This window comes from Tinamus guttatus, unplaced genomic scaffold (assembly GCF_059628265.1).
Source record: "Tinamus guttatus ecotype Peru unplaced genomic scaffold, ASM5962826v1 Tinamus_guttatus_pri_ptg000619l, whole genome shotgun sequence".
Classification (NCBI taxonomy): domain Eukaryota; kingdom Metazoa; phylum Chordata; class Aves; order Tinamiformes; family Tinamidae; genus Tinamus; species Tinamus guttatus.
Window position 1 is genome coordinate 363,642 of NW_028289153.1, and position 16,120 is coordinate 379,761.

Here is a 16,120-nt window from a genome sequence, read left to right on the forward strand (position 1 = left end):
ATCCCAGGAATGCAGCCCTCAGCATCTCCTGGGATGCGGCCCTCAGCATCCCGGGGATTCATCTGGCAATCACCCAGGAATGGGGTCCTCATCCTCCCCGGGGCAGCACCCAGCATCCTGGGGACAAAGTGATTGGGATCCCACGGGTGAAGCCTCTTACATCCCAGGAACGCAGCCCCCAGCACCCGGGTTTGCAGCCCCAGCGCCCCTTGGACCAGACCCCCGGATGGATCCCAGGGCTGCAGCCTCCGGAACCCGGTGGGTTCTGGCCCCGGAGCCCTGGGGATGGAGCCCCCGCACCCAGGAGCCGGTGCCGGTGCCGGCTGGGCTGGGAATGGCTCTTACCAGCTCCGCCGGGGCCGGAAGGATCCGGCCGCAGCCTCCTCCTTCCCTCCAGCGGTTTCTATGACACCGGGACAACAAACCGGGCAGCCCGGCCGGGCAGGGACTGGGCAGGGACCGGGCAGGGACCTGCTGCCCCGCTGGGGATGGGAGCCCCGGCCCGACCTCCCAACGGGGCCTCCAGGGCCTCCCCGTGCCGGGACCGGGAGCTCCGCGGCCTGGGGCCGCTCCAGCCACAGCAGCACCCTGGGGTCCTGGCCATGCACAGGGATACAGAGCTGGACATTGTGCGCAGGGATGCAGAGCTGGACATTCCCAGCTGTGCGCAGGGATGCAGAGCCAGATGTTCCCATCTGTGCAGGGATGCAGAGCTGGACATTCCCAGATGTGCAGGGACACAGAGCTGGACGTTCCCAGATGTGCGCAGGGATGCAGAGCCAGATGTTCCCACCTGTGCAGGGATGCAAAACTGGATGTTCCCAGCTGTGCAGGGACACAGAGTTGGACATTCCCAGCTTTATGCAGGGATGCAGAGCTGGACATTCCCAGATGTGTCCGAGGATGCAGAGCTGGACATTCCCAGCTATGTGCAGGGATGCAGAACCGGATATTCCCAGCTGTGCCGGGTGTACCAGACGGGTGTGATTGATCGATGGAGTGTCGCGGGTCCTTGTCTCGTACCCGCTGTTTTGGGACATAACCAACTTAGCAATGTGCAAAGTCATCATGTCTGGAGTGAAAGGATGAAAAATAATAGATTAGGGAACTTGACATTTGAAATGGGGAAGCCACTCTGCCCAAGCGAGCTTCCTCTTTCCAAATGGAAAAAAAACAAAAACCCAAATGCAACGAGTGCCGCACAGGCCTGTTTATCCCAGCCTGTAATAGTGCAGGTGGTGGTGATGGGAGAGAAGGAGCCACCTCGGCGCTGGGGACGCTGCGTGGGGACCGGGCGGCCGCCTCCTGCCACCGCTCGCGCTCTGCCCCGCGTTGGGCTGCACAGCAGGGCGCTGCGTTCCTTGGTTCACTCAATTCCTCATTTTTTGCTAACCGACCCCTGGAAGTCCTTGGTTTCCTGTGCAATAGAAATAAACCCTGTGACACCACAGCCGAGATCGAGCGTGCGTTCCCGGAATCCACACACCCTGTTGCACAGGGATGCAGAGCTGGATGCTCCCAGCTGTTTGCAGGGATACACATCTGGATGTTCCCATCCGCAGGATTGCAGCGGCAATTCCAAAGGTTGCACCAGGCTGTTTCTGGTTTCATGGTCTCCCATCCCAGCACTGCGATGGGAGCGGGTCACCCGGGCGGTCACGGTGACCTTGCTGCTCCGGTGGCGGAGCCGCGCTGTCCTCATGGGCGTTTGTTTAGTGTCCCTTGTCCCTCACAGCGATGCGGGGACCTCGGTGACCTCCCGCACTGCCCTGCTAAACCAGCGATCCCGGGCACCTTCCCAGCCCTTCCGGGAATTCCTTCCCATTGAACTTTCCCCCGTCGCGCGCAGTGCCCGGAGAACCCGGTGGGAGCCCTGGACTCTGGCACGGGCTGGCGTCCCGCTCCGGGCAAAGTGCTCGGTCCGGGCAGGATAACGTTTCGGGGGAGCGAGGCGGAGGAAGGCCATTGCCATGTGGCTGCTTCCCTGGATTTCCTCTGTGAGGATGGAGCCTGCGCAGCCCCAGAGACGTTGCCCTCGTTTGCAATGAGGCCCTGGACCAAAGGAGGAGGTTTCAGCTGGACTTGGGCCCGGGAAGGCTCCTTGTGCCGCCCCTGGAGCTGCAGCCGCCCTGGGAACGCCGGGTCTGCGCGGTGCCGTGCGGGACGCGGCCGTCGGAGCACACGGTCCACTGGGGATCAGCCCTGAAAAACCCGTGGAGGCTCCAGCCCTGACGGATCCACTTCCGCGGGACAGCTCCCTGCTTGCGGGATGCCAGTGGTGCCGATACTGGATTCCAGGAGCCGCTTCTGGATGAGTGCAAGGGGCTGGGAAGGATGGCGGTGATCTGAGGGTGAAATCACCCAAAAATAATCCCCGAAAAGCTCAAGGTGCCTCCCCTGGAATGGCAAGTTAGAAAGATGAAACACTCTTCAGGTTTCTTTTCCTGCTGAATTGGGCTGGGGTTGATGTATTGTGATTGATATGTGGGAATACGGAAAGTTTTGGAGCTCCAGGCCGACAACTCTGCTCCAGGCATGCAAGAGACTTTGCTTTTTAATATATATATATTTAACTCTTGCAGTGGAAATGGCCCAAATGGGGAGCCCCATGTGCCTGTAGGACACATGGGCATAAGCAAAAGTAAAAGCAGAGGGGAGCGATGGCAGATCCGTGTGGGGAAAAGCAGTGGGAAGCGGTTATGATATAGCTCAGCCTAAGAACGTATCCGTGGGGCCACCAAAACCCTGAATCCTGGAGGCCTTTGGAAGAGCCCTGGGCTCTGTCACGAGCCTGGACAGGGTTGTCCTGCTGCAGGATCCTGCCTATGGGACCTGGAGGCGCTCCAGGAGATGTTGGTCCAATGGGGGCCATGAGGCCCATGGGCGTATGGTGAGACCGTGGGGTCTCCTGGGGGCTATGGGGTCTGCGGGGGTCATGGAGTGCCATAAGGGCCTGATAGGGTCATGGGGATCCGTGAGATCCTGCTGGGACTATGAGGTTCCTGCTGGAACCATGGAGGTCCCATGTGTGCCATGGGACCATGAGAATCCCGATGGGGCGATGGGAGTCTGATGGGGCCATGGAGATCCCCTGAGGCCATGGGGGACCCCTGGGGCCAGGGGAGTCCCCAAGGGCAATGAGGGTGCCATGGGAGCCATAGGATCCATTGGGGTGATGACGCTCAGTTGGAGCCATGGGAGGATCGTGGGGTCCCCTGAGGGAATGGGGGATCACAGGGGCTGTGGGGATCCCCTGAGGAAATGAAAGACCCTTGAGGTCATGGGGTCCCTTGGGGTCATGAGGGTCCCCTAGGGCCATGGGGGTCCCCTGGGGCCATGGAGTTCCCTTGGGGTCATGAGGGTCCCTTAGGGCCATGGGGATCCCTTAGGACACCCCTGGGGTGCCAGGAGAGCTCCTTTCCCAGCAGACAGGACCATGCAGCCCGGTGACACATCCCCTGCACGCGGGCTCAGCTCTGCAGAGGGACCCTGTGTCCAGAGACGTGTGACACAGCAGGGACACATGGCACCGCCAGCAGCGTCTTTGGCATCTGGCTGGTGCCAGGCAATGAGCACCTGGGTGAAACGGAGCCCCGGGGACCCGCGGGCACCTGCAGCAGCCCATCCTGTCCCTGATCTGTGCCCATCTCTGTGCCCTGCTCTGTGCCCTGCTTGGTGTCCTGCTCTGTGTCCTGCTCTGTGCCCTGCTCAGTGTCCTGCTTTGTGGCCAGTTCTGTGCCCTGCTCAGTGTCCTGCTCTGTACCCAGCTCTATGTCTAGCTCCGGGCCCATCCCTGTGCCCTGCTCGGTGTCCTGCTTTGTGGCCAGTTCTGTGACCAGCTCCGTGTCCTGCTCTGTGTCCTGCTCTGTACCCAGCTCTATGCCTGTGTCCGTCAGCTCCATGCCCATCCCTGTGCCCTGCTCTGTGTCCTGCTTTGTGGCCAGTTCTGGGCCCTGCTCTGTGCCCTGCTTGGTGTCCTGCTCTGACCAGCTCTGTGCCTGTCTCTGTGCCCATCTCTGTGCCCTGCTCCATGTCCTGCTCTGTCTCCATCTCTGCGTCCTGCTCTGACCAGCTCCATGCCTGTCTCTGTGCCCAGCTCTGTGCCCAGCTCTGCGACCGCCTCTGTACCCAGCCGTGTTCCAGGTTCCGTGCCCTGCTGAGCGCACCGCTGTGCATCCTACACACACGAACACGCGGGCACGTGCGTGTCCCTTCCTGCAGGGACAGGGACGTCCCTGCTCGGGGCTGGGCGGCAGCGGCGTGGAGCAGACCCTGCGCACCCTGTGTGCGGGATCCCCATTCAGGCCCAGGCTTGGGGGGGACCAGCGCGGGACGAGGCCCCCCTGCACCCCCGGCCCCGGCAGTGCCCGCGCAAGGACGCACAGAGGAGGCCGAGCACTGGGACACGTTTACTGCAGGGCAGCGTCCGCGTGGCCCCGCAGGGACAGGGACAGGGCTGGCGGGTGGCGGTGGAGGGCCCCGGCGGGCCGCGGCGCCAGCCCTACGCGTGGTACTCGCAGATGAAGGGCTTCCGCTGGCTGCACAGCTCCATGTCCCACGTGGCAAAGTCTGGGCGGGAGGAGAGCCCTGAGCCTCCCGCCAAATGCACTCGTGCATGCACGTTCGTGTGCATGCATGCACATGCATGCGCGTGCGTGCCCGTTGCTCACCGGTGGCGTCCTCCAGCGCCGCGCAGGCTCTGCGGCGCGAATAGACGCCACGGTAGCGGGAGCCGTAGTCCAGCTTGCTGCCGTCGGACCATTCCCAGACTTGTCTCTGCGGGCGGGAGGCCATGGGGATGCCACCCGGCGGCGGCGCCGGTCCCGATCTGGAGCCCGGGAAGGCGCCGGGCAGCGCGTGGGGCCACTCACCCGCAGGGGCCGGCGGAGGCCGATCCAGACCTCGTCGCTGGTCTCCATCTCCTCGTGGCTGTGGCTGTAGGGCTGGGAGGAGGCCAGCAGGCCGGCGATGGCCTGGTGCTCCTCCTCGCTGTGGATGGAGGCCAGGTGGGCGCCCAGCTTCTGGCAGTGGCCCTGCGGCGGCGGAAGGGCAGGTGACGCCGCGGGGACACGGGGCTGGGGATGCGCTGGGGGCCGCGGAGCTGCCTGCCCAGCTGGGCGCCGCTTGGGGACCGTCCCCTCCATGGGGGCTCCGTCCCGGGACAGGCACCCGTCCCGCTGCCGCTCTGCAGGGAGACGGGTGTCCCCAGGTCCCGCGGGCACTCGCGGCGCTGCAGCCGCTCCGTTTTGTGTGCACACACATGCAGACACGCATGTGCATGCGTGCCCATGCAGACATGCACATGCATAGACATGCACGGGCATCCATGGACACGTGTGCATGTAGATGCGCATCGCACAAGCGACACACATGCACATGTGTGCACGGACATGCATGGGCACCCATGGACACGTGTGCATGTCACCCAAGTGACACACATCCACGCACACCCCTGGCACACCTGGACACGTGTCCACGTGGATGTGTGTCGCAGAAGTGACACGCATTCATGTGTGTGCACATGCACGGACATCCCTGGACACACACGGACACATGTGCATGTGGATACGTGTCACCCATGACACGCATGCACATGCATGGACGTGCATGGGCACCCATGGACACGTGTGCATGTGGATGCGCATCGCAGAAGTGACACACATGCACATGTGCGCACATGCACGGACACACATGGACACATGTGCATGTGGATGCATGTCGCCTGTGACACGCATGGACATGCATGCGCCCCCCTGGACACACATGGACACGTGTGGATGTGTGTTGCAGAAGTGACACACATGCACATGTGCGCACATGCACGGACATCCCTGGACACACATGGACACATGTGCATGTGGATGCATGTCGCCTGTGACACGCATGGACATGCATGCGCCCCCCTGGACACGTGTGGATGTGTGTTGCAGAAGTGACACACATGCACATGTGTGCACATGCACGGACACCCATGGACATGTGTGCACGTGGATGTGTGTTGCAGAAGTGCACCCCAGGACACACACGGACACGTGCGCACACGGATGCGCACGCGGGCCCTCACCTCGGCCTTCCTCCAGCTCATCTCCTGGGGGAAGAAGCCGTAGCAGCGGCCGTCGAAGGGCAGCCAGCCCTGGGCGCAGCCGTCCCGCTCGTCCCCTGCGGGCAGCGGGCACCGTGAGGCCGCAGCAGGGCCGGCGCGGCGCCCGCGGCGCGGGGGACACTCACCTCGCAGCGGGGGCACGAGCAGCACGCCGCCCAGCAGGCAGAGCCCCCAGCACCTCCTCCAGGACATGGTGCGCCCTGCGGACGAGGGCACCGGCTGCGCGGGGGGCACGGGCGCATGGGTGCACCGCGGGTGCATGGGGAGCACCCAGGATGGCACCATAGCTGCAAGGGGGCAGCTGGTCCTGCAGTATGGGTGCATGGTGGGGGGCACGTGCCCTGCACTGCAGTGAGGTGCAGGCTGCAGGACACGGTGAAGGATGCAGGGTGTGTGATGCGAGGTGCAGGGGTGTGGGCTGCAGGGGTGCTGTGCATGGAGTCCTGTCCGGATGGGGTGCAAGGTGCAGGATGCAGGTGTGCAGGGTGCAAGATGTGTGAATACGGACTGAGAGATACAAGAGAGCAGAGTGCATAGCCCAGCAGGGCAGGATGGGGGCGTGCAAGAGGACAGGAACAGGAATACTGGGATGCGGGAAGCAGGGTGCACAGTGCAGTGTGGAGTGAAGGGTTTGGGGTGCAAGAGTGTGGGGTACTGGATACAGAGTGCAGCTTTGCAGGATACAAGGTGCAAGGGTGCAGAATTCAGGGGTGCACATTGCAAAGGTACACAGTGCACGGGTGCCCAGTGTGTGAGTGCAGGGTGCCCAGTGGAAGGTGCAGGTTGCAGAGTGCAGTGTGCAAGGGTGCAAAGGTGCAGGGGTGCACAGTGTGCAAGGGTGCAAAGGTGCAGGGATGCACAGTGTGCAAGAGTGCAAGGGTGCACAGTGGAAGGTGCAGGTTGCAGAGTGCAGGGGTGCACAGTGTGCAAGGGTGCAAAGGTGCAGGGGGCGCAGTGTGCAGGTTGCAGGGGTGCACAGCGTGCAAGGGTGCAGGGTGTGCAGGTTGCAGGGGTGCAGAGGGCAGGGGTGCAGGGTGCACATGCAGGCGCGGGCTCTGCGGGGTGGCAGGAGCTCCCAGCAGTGCATGGCACAGCGGGCGAGGGCAGCGACTCACCTGCAGTCCCTCTGCACGGGGTGCTGCACGTGCAGCAACTCACCTGCGCTCCCTCGGCGAGGCGCTGCTCGGAGCACTGCACGGGACACTGCTCCGAGCGCTGCACGGGACACTGCACGGGACACTGCACAGGACACTGCTCCGAGCGCTGCACGGACACTGCACGGACACTGCACGGGACCCTGCCCGGGCGCCGCTCGGGTGCTGCTCCGGGCCGGCGGCTGCTCCGCACCCGCCTGGGCCTTTTATCCCTGCGGAGCCGGAGGGGCAGCTCGGAGGCGCCCGCCTAAATGTCACCGGTTCCCACGGCAGCGTCCCCGCGTGCGCCCGCCGACGCAGGCGCTGCGTGTGCCAGCGCGGGGCGCGCGGCCGCCTGCGTCAGGCGCCCGTCGATGCGGCCCGGCCCGGCCCGCACGGCGCCGCCGGGGCGCAGCGACTGCTCACGCGGCGCCGCCGGCCCGGCCCGGCCCGCACGTGTCTGCCCGCGGGACGGCACCGGAGCCGGGACGCGGCCCGCGCCTGCCTGGGCACCGAGAGGGGTCCGGGAGGGGGTCCGGGGACCTCAGCCTGAACCCCACATCCTGCACCTGTACCTGCATCCTGCATCCCACACCTCTCATCCTGCACCCACACCCTGCAGCCTGCGCCCCACATCCTGCACCTGCAGCCTGCACCCCCCCATCCTGTGCCCCACATCCTGCACCTGCACCCACATCCTGCATTCGCATCCTGCACCCCACATCCTGCACTCGTATCCTGCACCCTTCACCTGCATCCCGCACCTCTCATCCTGCACCCACATCCTGCAGTCTGCGCCCCACATCCTGCACCTGCACCCGCAGTCTGCACCCCCCATCCAGTGCCCCACATCCTGCACCTGCATCCCACACCTCTCATCCTGCACCCACACCCTGCAGCCTGCGCCCCACATCTTGCACATGCACCCGCATCCTGCACCCACATCCTGCATCCTGCACCAGCAGCCTGCACCTGCAGCCTGCACCCCATATCCTGTGCCCCACATCCTGCACCTGTATCCTGCACCTCTCATCCTGCACCCACACCCTGCAGCCTGCGCCCCACATCCTGCACCTGCATCCTGTGCCCTGAACCTACATCCTGCACACACACTCTGCAGCTTGCACCCCCATCCTGCGTCTCACATCCTACACCCTGCATCCTGTGCCTTGCACCAGCATCCTGCACCCCCTCATCCTGCACCCATAACGTGCAGCCTGCACCAGTGCCCCGCACCCCTCATCCTGCAACTGCATCCTGTGCCCTGCACCTACATCCTGCACCCACACTCTGCAGCCTGTGCCCCCATCCTGTGCTCCACATCCTGCATCCTGTGCCTCTTATCCTGCACCTGCCACCTGCACTAGTGCCCTGCACCTGCATCCTGCACCCCCATCCTGCGCCCCACATCCTGCACCTGCACTCTTCTTCTTGCACTCCACATCCTGCACTCTGCAACCCGCCTCCTGCACCCCACAGCTCCCAGCATTCGGGTGGCCCCTGGGGTTTGCAGCTCATTTGCAGCAGGCAAGACCGGGGGTTTCTCCTCTCCCTGGGGCTGCTGAGCTGCTCCGCAGGGATCCCAGTGTTACCTCCACATTGCACTGGGGAAATGCAGCTCATGGTGTCTGCAGCTGCAGCAGCAGACAGGGCAGCTCAGAGGGGAACGGCTGCATCTGAGCTGACCCACAGAGACAGCCCAGGATTGGTCTGGAAATGCTCCTGAGAGCCGCTGCTGGCACTACCTGCACCGTGCAGCATGGCAAGACATGGTGCAACACGGCATGGTGCAGCATGGCAAAGCACAACACAGCACAGTGCAACATGGCACGGGGCAGCACAGGACAGCATGGCACAGCACAGCACAGCACGGCACAGTGCAACATGGCACAGTGCAGCACAGCACTGCATGGCATAGTGCAGCACAGCACAGTGCAGCATGGCACAGCACAATGTGGCACGGTGCAGCACAGCACAGCATGGCACAGTGCAACATGGCACACTGCAGCACGGCACAGCACGGCACAGCACAGCACAGCACGGCACAGCACGGCACAGCACAGCACAGCACGGCACAGCACGGTACAGCACAGCACAGCACAGCACAGCACAGCATGGCACAGCACAGCACGGTGCAGCACAGCGCAGCACGGTGCAGCACAGCACAGCACGGCGCAGCACAGCGCAGCACGGTGCAGTGCAGCACAGCACAACACGGCACGGTGCAACATGGCACGCTGCAGCACAGCACAGCACGGTGCAGCTCAGCGCAGCATGGTGCAGCACAGCACAGCACGGTGCAGCACGGCACAGCACAGCACAGCATGGCACAGCACAGCACGGCGCAGCACAGCGCAGCACGGTGCAGCACAGCACAGCACGGCGCAGCACAGCACAGCACGGCACAGCACAGCACAGCATGGCACGGCACAGCACGGTGCAGCACAGCGCAGCGCTCTCGGGCGCACGGCCGGTGCAGGACGTTGCCTCCCGTCCGCGTGGCGCTTCCCGGGGCGCAGGGATTCACGCGCTGCCGGCCTGGCCCGCGGCCACCTGATGTGACGTGGCGGCTCCCGCGGCCGCAGCGGCCCCTGCAGATCACCGGGGATCAAACGCAGCCGCCGCTCCCGCTTTGGAGCTGCGGTACCCGGCACGCGCGGGACACGAGCCCGGGACACGGCACCGGGACCGGGCCGGGCGACCCGGGCGTGCGGGGACGGGGCTGGGAGGGACCCGCCGTGTCCTGCTCCCGTGGGGAGCAGAGGGGCCCAGGGGGCTCAGGAGGCCCCAGCTGTGGCTGTCTGTGGGGCGGGCGGCTCTGTCCCCATGCGACGGGACAGGTGGCAGTGGGGCAGGGACCTGCTTGTGGGGCTAGTCACCTGGACAAGAGGCTGGTCACCCCACAGTGGGGCTGGTCACCCTTCTATGGGGCTGGTCACCCTCCCGTGGGGCTGGTCACCCTTCTATGGGGCTGGTCACGCTCCCGTGGGGCTGGTCATCCCGCAATGGGGCTGGTCACACTCCCATGGGGCTGGTCACCCTTCTATGGAGCAGGTCACCATCCTGTGGGGCTGGTCACCCTGCAATGGGGCTGGTCACCCTACAGTGGGGCTGCTCACCCTCCTATGGAGCAGGTCACCCTTCTATGGGGCAGGTCACCCTGCTATGGGGCTGGTCACCCTTCTATGGGGCAGGTCACCCTTCCGTGCAGCTGGTCACCTCCCGTGGGGCTGCTCACCCTCCTATGGGGTAGGTCACCCTTCTATGGGGCAGGTCACCCTGCTGTGACGCAGCTGCTGGCGCTGCCTCTCCTCCCGGCAAGCCCCGCATTCCCGGGAGCAGCCCGGTCTGCATTGCCCGACCAGGCTGGGGATCCCAAGGGGACCCCTGTTCGGGGGTGACGTCCCGGTGCTGCCGCTCAGGGACACGCTCAGGGTCAGCACAACCCGCAGACAGGAGCTTTTAGCATCGTCCAGGAAGCAAAATATTTGCTGGTCTCTTGGTGACGGGGCCACGGCAAGGGGCAGGTGTGAGCGGAGCGGGGTGACCGGCACTGCCACCGCGGCCGGGGACACCCAGGGCAGCGATGGGGGCCGGGGTTCACCCCCGCTGTGTCCCCCAGCCCTCGTGCATCTGCTGGTGTCCCAAAATCCCCAAAGTGAGTGCACAGGATGACATGGCGTGACACAGGATGGCATTGCATGGTGTAGCATGGCACGGTGGAGCAGGGCGTGGCACGGGATGGCACTGCATGGATTGGTGCAATGCAGACAGGCATGGCACGGGATGGCATTGCATTGTGTGGCATGGCACAGCACAACATGGCATGGGATGGCATTGCATGGAGTGGTGCGATGCAGACAGGTATGCCACAGGATGGCATTGCATGGTGTGGCATGGCACAGTGCAGCAGGGCATGGCACGGGATAGCACTGCATGGAGTGGTGTGATGCAGCCAGACATGGCATGGGATAGCATGGGATGGCATTGCATGGCATGGTGCGATGCAGCCAGGCATGGCACAGGATGGCATTGCATGGCATGGCATGTCACAGTGCAGCTAGGCACAGCATGGGGCTGCATGGGAGCCAGGCCTGCAGCAGCTGCAGAATCCTGGGATACGGGAGATCCGGGGAGCAGCAGCCGGGGTCTTCGCCTGGCACGTGTCCGGGCAGGCCGTTGGCAAACAGGACTCGCATGTCCCGCTTCCCGGGAAAGGCGGCGGCTCCCACCCTTGTTTGCTGTTTGCATTGCCTTCCGGAGCGCTGTTTGTAATCCGGATTCCTTGTTTGCCCAGGACTCCGCCGTCCGGGATTATAATCCAGGCTATAAATGTCCCCGGGGAGGCAGCGGGAGCAGCCGCCGCAGCAGGTCCCGGCAGCCGGAGCCGCCGCAGGGTCCCAGCGTCCCCACGTCCCTGCGTGTCCCCTGCAGGGACCTGGCCATGGGCGCACAGTGCAACCCCCCGCTCCGCCGCCTCCTCGGCTGCCTTCTCCTGGCCACCCTCATCGGTGGTGAGTCCCGGCCCCCGGCATCAAGATGTCCTGCCTCATCCCTGCCCATCCCCTTCCCATTCCATCCCCATCCCAGTCCCCAACTCTATCCAAGTCCCCATCTTCCCTGTCCATTCCCATCCCAACCTCATCCCAATCCCATCCCCATCCTGTCCCCATCTCCATCCAAGTCCTCATCTTCCCTGTCCATCTCCATCCCAACCTCATCCCAATCCCATCCCAGTCCTCATCTTCCCTGTCTATCCCCATCCCAACCTCATCCTGATCCCATCCCCATCCTGTCCCCATCTCCATCCAAGTCCTCATCTTCCCTGTCCATCTCTATCCCCATCCCCTTCTCCATTCAAATCCTCATCTCCATCCAAGTCTCCATCCCTATCCCCTTTTCCATCTATATTGCCAACCCAAACCTGTTTATCCTCATCTCCATCCTCAATCCCATCTCATCCCTGTCCATCCACATCTCATCCCTGTCCATCCACATCCCATCCCTGTCCATCCCTACGCCCATCTCCATGCCCATCCCATCACCCTCCCACCCCCGTCTCTATCCAGATGTTCATTCCATCCCATGTTCATCTCCATCTTCATCCCCATCCCAAAGTCTCTCCCCATACCCGTCTCCATCCTGGTCCCCATCCTATCCCCATCCCCATTCTCAACTTTATCCCCATACCCATTCCTATCTCTATCCAGGTCTCCATCCCATCTCATCCCATCCCATCCCACCCCATCCCCATTCTCAACTCTATCTCCATCCCCATTCTCAACTCTATCTCCATCCCCATCCTTATCTCTAGCGAGGTCTCCATCCCATCCTTATCCCTATGCCAAACTCGATCTCCATACCCATCCCTATCCTGATCCCCATCTCCATTCTCAACTCTATCCCCATCCCCATTCTCAACTCTATCCCCATCCCTATCCAGGTCTCCATCCCATCCTTATCCCTATTCCAAACTCGATCTCCATACCCATCTCTATCCTGGTCCCCATCCCATCCCCATCCCCATTCTCAACTCTATCCCCATCCCCATCCCATCCCATCCCGTCCCATCCCATCCCGCACCGTCCCCTGCAGCCCCCCTCCGCCCGCTGTCCCGCTCCGTGCGGATTTTGAAGGGCGCTCCTTCCCCCCGAGCAGAGCTGTGGGCCTCCTCCTGCCCCCCGCGCTGGTTCTCCTACCGCGGCCACTGCTACGGCTACTTCTCCAAGGGGAAGACGTGGGAGGATGCGGAGGTGAGAGGCTGCCGGGCGCTGCGCCGGGGCGTCCCACGTGTCCCGCATCCCTACGAGGGATCATCTGCCCTATGAGGAGAGGCTGAGGGAGCTGGGCCTGTTCAGCCTGGAGAAGAGAAGGCTGAGAGGGGACCTGAGCAGTGCCTAGAAGTACCTCAAGGGAGGCAGTGAGGAGGATGGGGCGGCCTCTTTTCACTGGTGGCCACCGACACAACTAGAGGAAACGGCCAGAAACTGAAACACCAAAAGTTCCACAGGAACTTAAGGAAAAATTCCTTCCAGTGAGGGTGCCAGAGCACTGGAACAGGCTGCCCAGAGAGGTTGTGGAGTCTCCTTCTCTGGAGATCTTCAACCCCGCTTGGATGCAGTCCTGTGCCACGTGCTCTAGGTGACCCTGCGTGTGCAGGGGTTGGACTAGATGATCTCTAGAGGTCCCTTCCAACCCTAAGCATTCTATGATTCTATGATTCTATGATTCCGAGCACCCCGCACTGTCTCTGCAGAAGGAATGCGAGCGCTACGGGCCGCGGGGCCACCTCGCCTGAGCCGGAAGGGTGCCTGGCCAAGTACATCGCGCAGCACCTGCAAGGACAAGAACGTGTGGGAGTAGGGGCTGCACGACGAGGAGCACGGTGGGTGTCCCGCGGGCCCCGACCCGCGCTCTCGGCTCCCAAATGGTCCCGTGTCCCCCCTGTCACATTCCCTGATCTTAGTGGGGCCAGGCGGGAAATGCTCCATGGAGCAGCCGGAGACACCACCGGCCCCCATCCATGGCCCCATATCCCATCGTGTGTCCCCATGATCCATTCTACCCCGTCCCACCAGGTCCCTGCATCTGCTTGGCTGGGAGGAGCGGCCAATGGCAGGGGATGGGGGATGGGTGGGAAACAACCCATGGAGCACCCGGACGGCACCGTCCCCCATCCATAGCCCATATCCCATCGCATGTCCCATGATCCGTTCTACCCCGTCCCACCAGGTCCCTGCATCTGCTTGGCTGGGAGGAGGGCAATGGCAGGGGATGGGGATGGGGATGGAGATGGGTGGGAAACAGCCCATGGAGCACCTGGAGGCACCACCGTCCCCATCCATGGTCCATATCCCATCGCGTGTCCCATGATCCATTCTACTCCATTCCTGCATCTGGGTGGCTGGGAGGAGGACAACCGCAGGGGGATGGGGATGGAGAAGGAGATGGGTGGGAAACAGCCCATGGAGCACTCGGAGGCACTGCCATCCGTCCCACGACCCGGGACCCCAGTCCCATGTCCCACGTCCCATGTCCCATCCCGTGGTGGGTGCCAGGCATGTGGCAGGCAGGGCCTCCTATGTCCCCGCTTTCTCCTCCAGGAAAGGTCCTGGAAGTGGTTCGACAACTCGGTGCTGAGCTTCCAGAGCTGGGCACAGGGACAGCCCGACAACGGGGGTGACAACGAGGACTGCGTCGTGCTGGAGAGCGGCTCCCGTAGGGATTGGAGGCACTGGGGGGCGAAGGGGCTGGTGGACATGGCGGGTGATGGACACGGAGGGTGATGGACACAGGGGGTGATGGACACGAGGGGTGATGGACACAGAAGGTGATGGACACGGGGGGTGATGGACACGGGGGGTGATGGACACGGGGGTGATGGGCACGAGGGGTGATGGACACAGAAGGTGATGGACACGGGGGGTGATGGACACGGGGGGTGATGGACACGGGGGTGATGGACACGAGGGGTGGTGGACATGGGGGGTGATGGACACGAGGGGTGCTGGACACGGGGGTGATGGGCACGAGGGGTGATGGACACAGAAGGTGATGGACACGGGGGGTGATGGACACGGGGGGTGATGGACACGGGGGTGATGGGCACGAGGGGTGCTGGACACAGAGGGTGATGGACACGGAGGGTGATGGACACGGGGGTGATGGACACAGGGGTGATGGACACGAGGGGTGGTGGACATGGGGGGTGATGGACACGAGGGGTGCTGGACACGGAGGGTGATGGACAAGGGGGTGATGGACACGAGGGTGATGGACACGAGGGGTGCTGGACATGGAGGGTGATGGACACGGAGGGTGATGGACACGGGGGTGATGGACACGGGGGTGATGGGCACGAGGGGTGATGGACACGGGGGGTGGTGGACATGGGGGTGGTGGACACGGGGGTGATTGATGGACATAGGGGGTGATGGACACGGGGGTGATGGACATGGCGGGAGATGGGGATGGAGACAGAGGGTTGGGGAGGCTGGGGATGGAGAGGTGCCAAGGAAGTGGGGAGGTGAAGGGTGGGAGGCGCTGATGGAGGCGAAGGGGAGTCACAGGGGTGTGGGGGAGTCATAGGGGTGCGGGGGGGGTCATAGGGATGCAGGGGGGTCATAGGGATGCAGGGGGGCAATACCGCTGCAGGGGGTGATGGGTGCAGGGAAGATGTGTGGGTGACAGCGGTGCCGGAGGTGATGGGGTGCGGGCTCATGGCGTGGCAGGGGACGAATGAGGCGAGGGACATGGAGGGGTGGGGGGGGTCGCGGGGTGACAGGGTGCAGGGGGGCGATGGGGGGGTGGGACATGGCGGTGCCGGGGTCCCTGCTGCACGTGCAACTGGAGCGGGGGGTGTTTGCTACGGGGGGGGCCGTCCTGGCCCTGGTCCCGACATCGGTGCCGCTCTGCAGAATTCCGGGACTGGCACGACTACCCCTGCAGCAGCTACTTCCCCTTCGTCTGCAAGTACCAGCTGTAGAGACCCCCGGCCCCTGCCCCACGGCCCCACGGCCCCACGGCCCCCAATAAACCGCAGTCTGAGCATGCAGCCGCCTGCACCCTTGTTCACTGCAACCCGCGCAGCGCAGGGCGACTGCATGCGGCCATGGGGAGAGGGGCAGCCGGGGCTGCACCCCCCGTGTGGCTCCTTCCCTCTCCTCCTGCACTGTGTTGCATGCGCACACCTGCATCCCTGCACACCTGCATTGTGTGTGCGCGTGCACACCTGCATCCCTGCACACCTGCATTTGTGTGTGCGCGTGCACACCTGGCATCCCTGTGCACCACCTGCATTTGTGTGTGCACATGCACACCTGCATCCCTGTGCACGCCTGCGGTTGTGTGTGCATGCGCACACCTGCATCCCTGTGCACACCTG

At 63.7% G+C, this 16,120-nt stretch overlaps 1 protein-coding gene across 1 annotated transcript; it reads right to left on the reverse strand.

Moving 5' to 3' along the window:
- Positions 1–4,489: 4,489 nt before the first annotated feature.
- Positions 4,490–6,296, reverse strand: LOC148592305 (struthiocalcin-2-like). The gene is made up of 5 exons (XM_088535219.1): positions 6,229–6,296; positions 6,065–6,159; positions 4,872–5,033; positions 4,671–4,776; positions 4,490–4,569 (listed from the first exon to the last, which is right to left on the reverse strand). The coding sequence occupies exons 1-5, from the start codon at positions 6,293–6,295 to the stop codon at positions 4,502–4,504; spliced, it is 498 nt and encodes a 165-aa protein (XP_088391345.1). The 5' UTR covers position 6,296; the 3' UTR covers positions 4,490–4,501.
- Positions 6,297–16,120: the final 9,824 nt, after the last annotated feature.

Bases quoted from the DNA above. Each gene is read 5' to 3' on its own strand.
- LOC148592305 (XM_088535219.1), bottom strand. From the start codon at position 6,295: ATGTCCTGGAGGAGGTGCTGGGGGCTCTGCCTGCTGGGCGGCGTGCTG. The intron at 6,160-6,228 runs GTGAGTGTCCCC...CGCTGCCCGCAG, and splicing joins GCTCGTGCCCCCGCTGCGAG to GGGACGAGCGGGACGGCTGC. The intron at 4,570-4,670 runs GTGAGCAACGGG...CCTCCCGCCCAG, and splicing joins GGCGCTGGAGGACGCCACCG to ACTTTGCCACGTGGGACATG.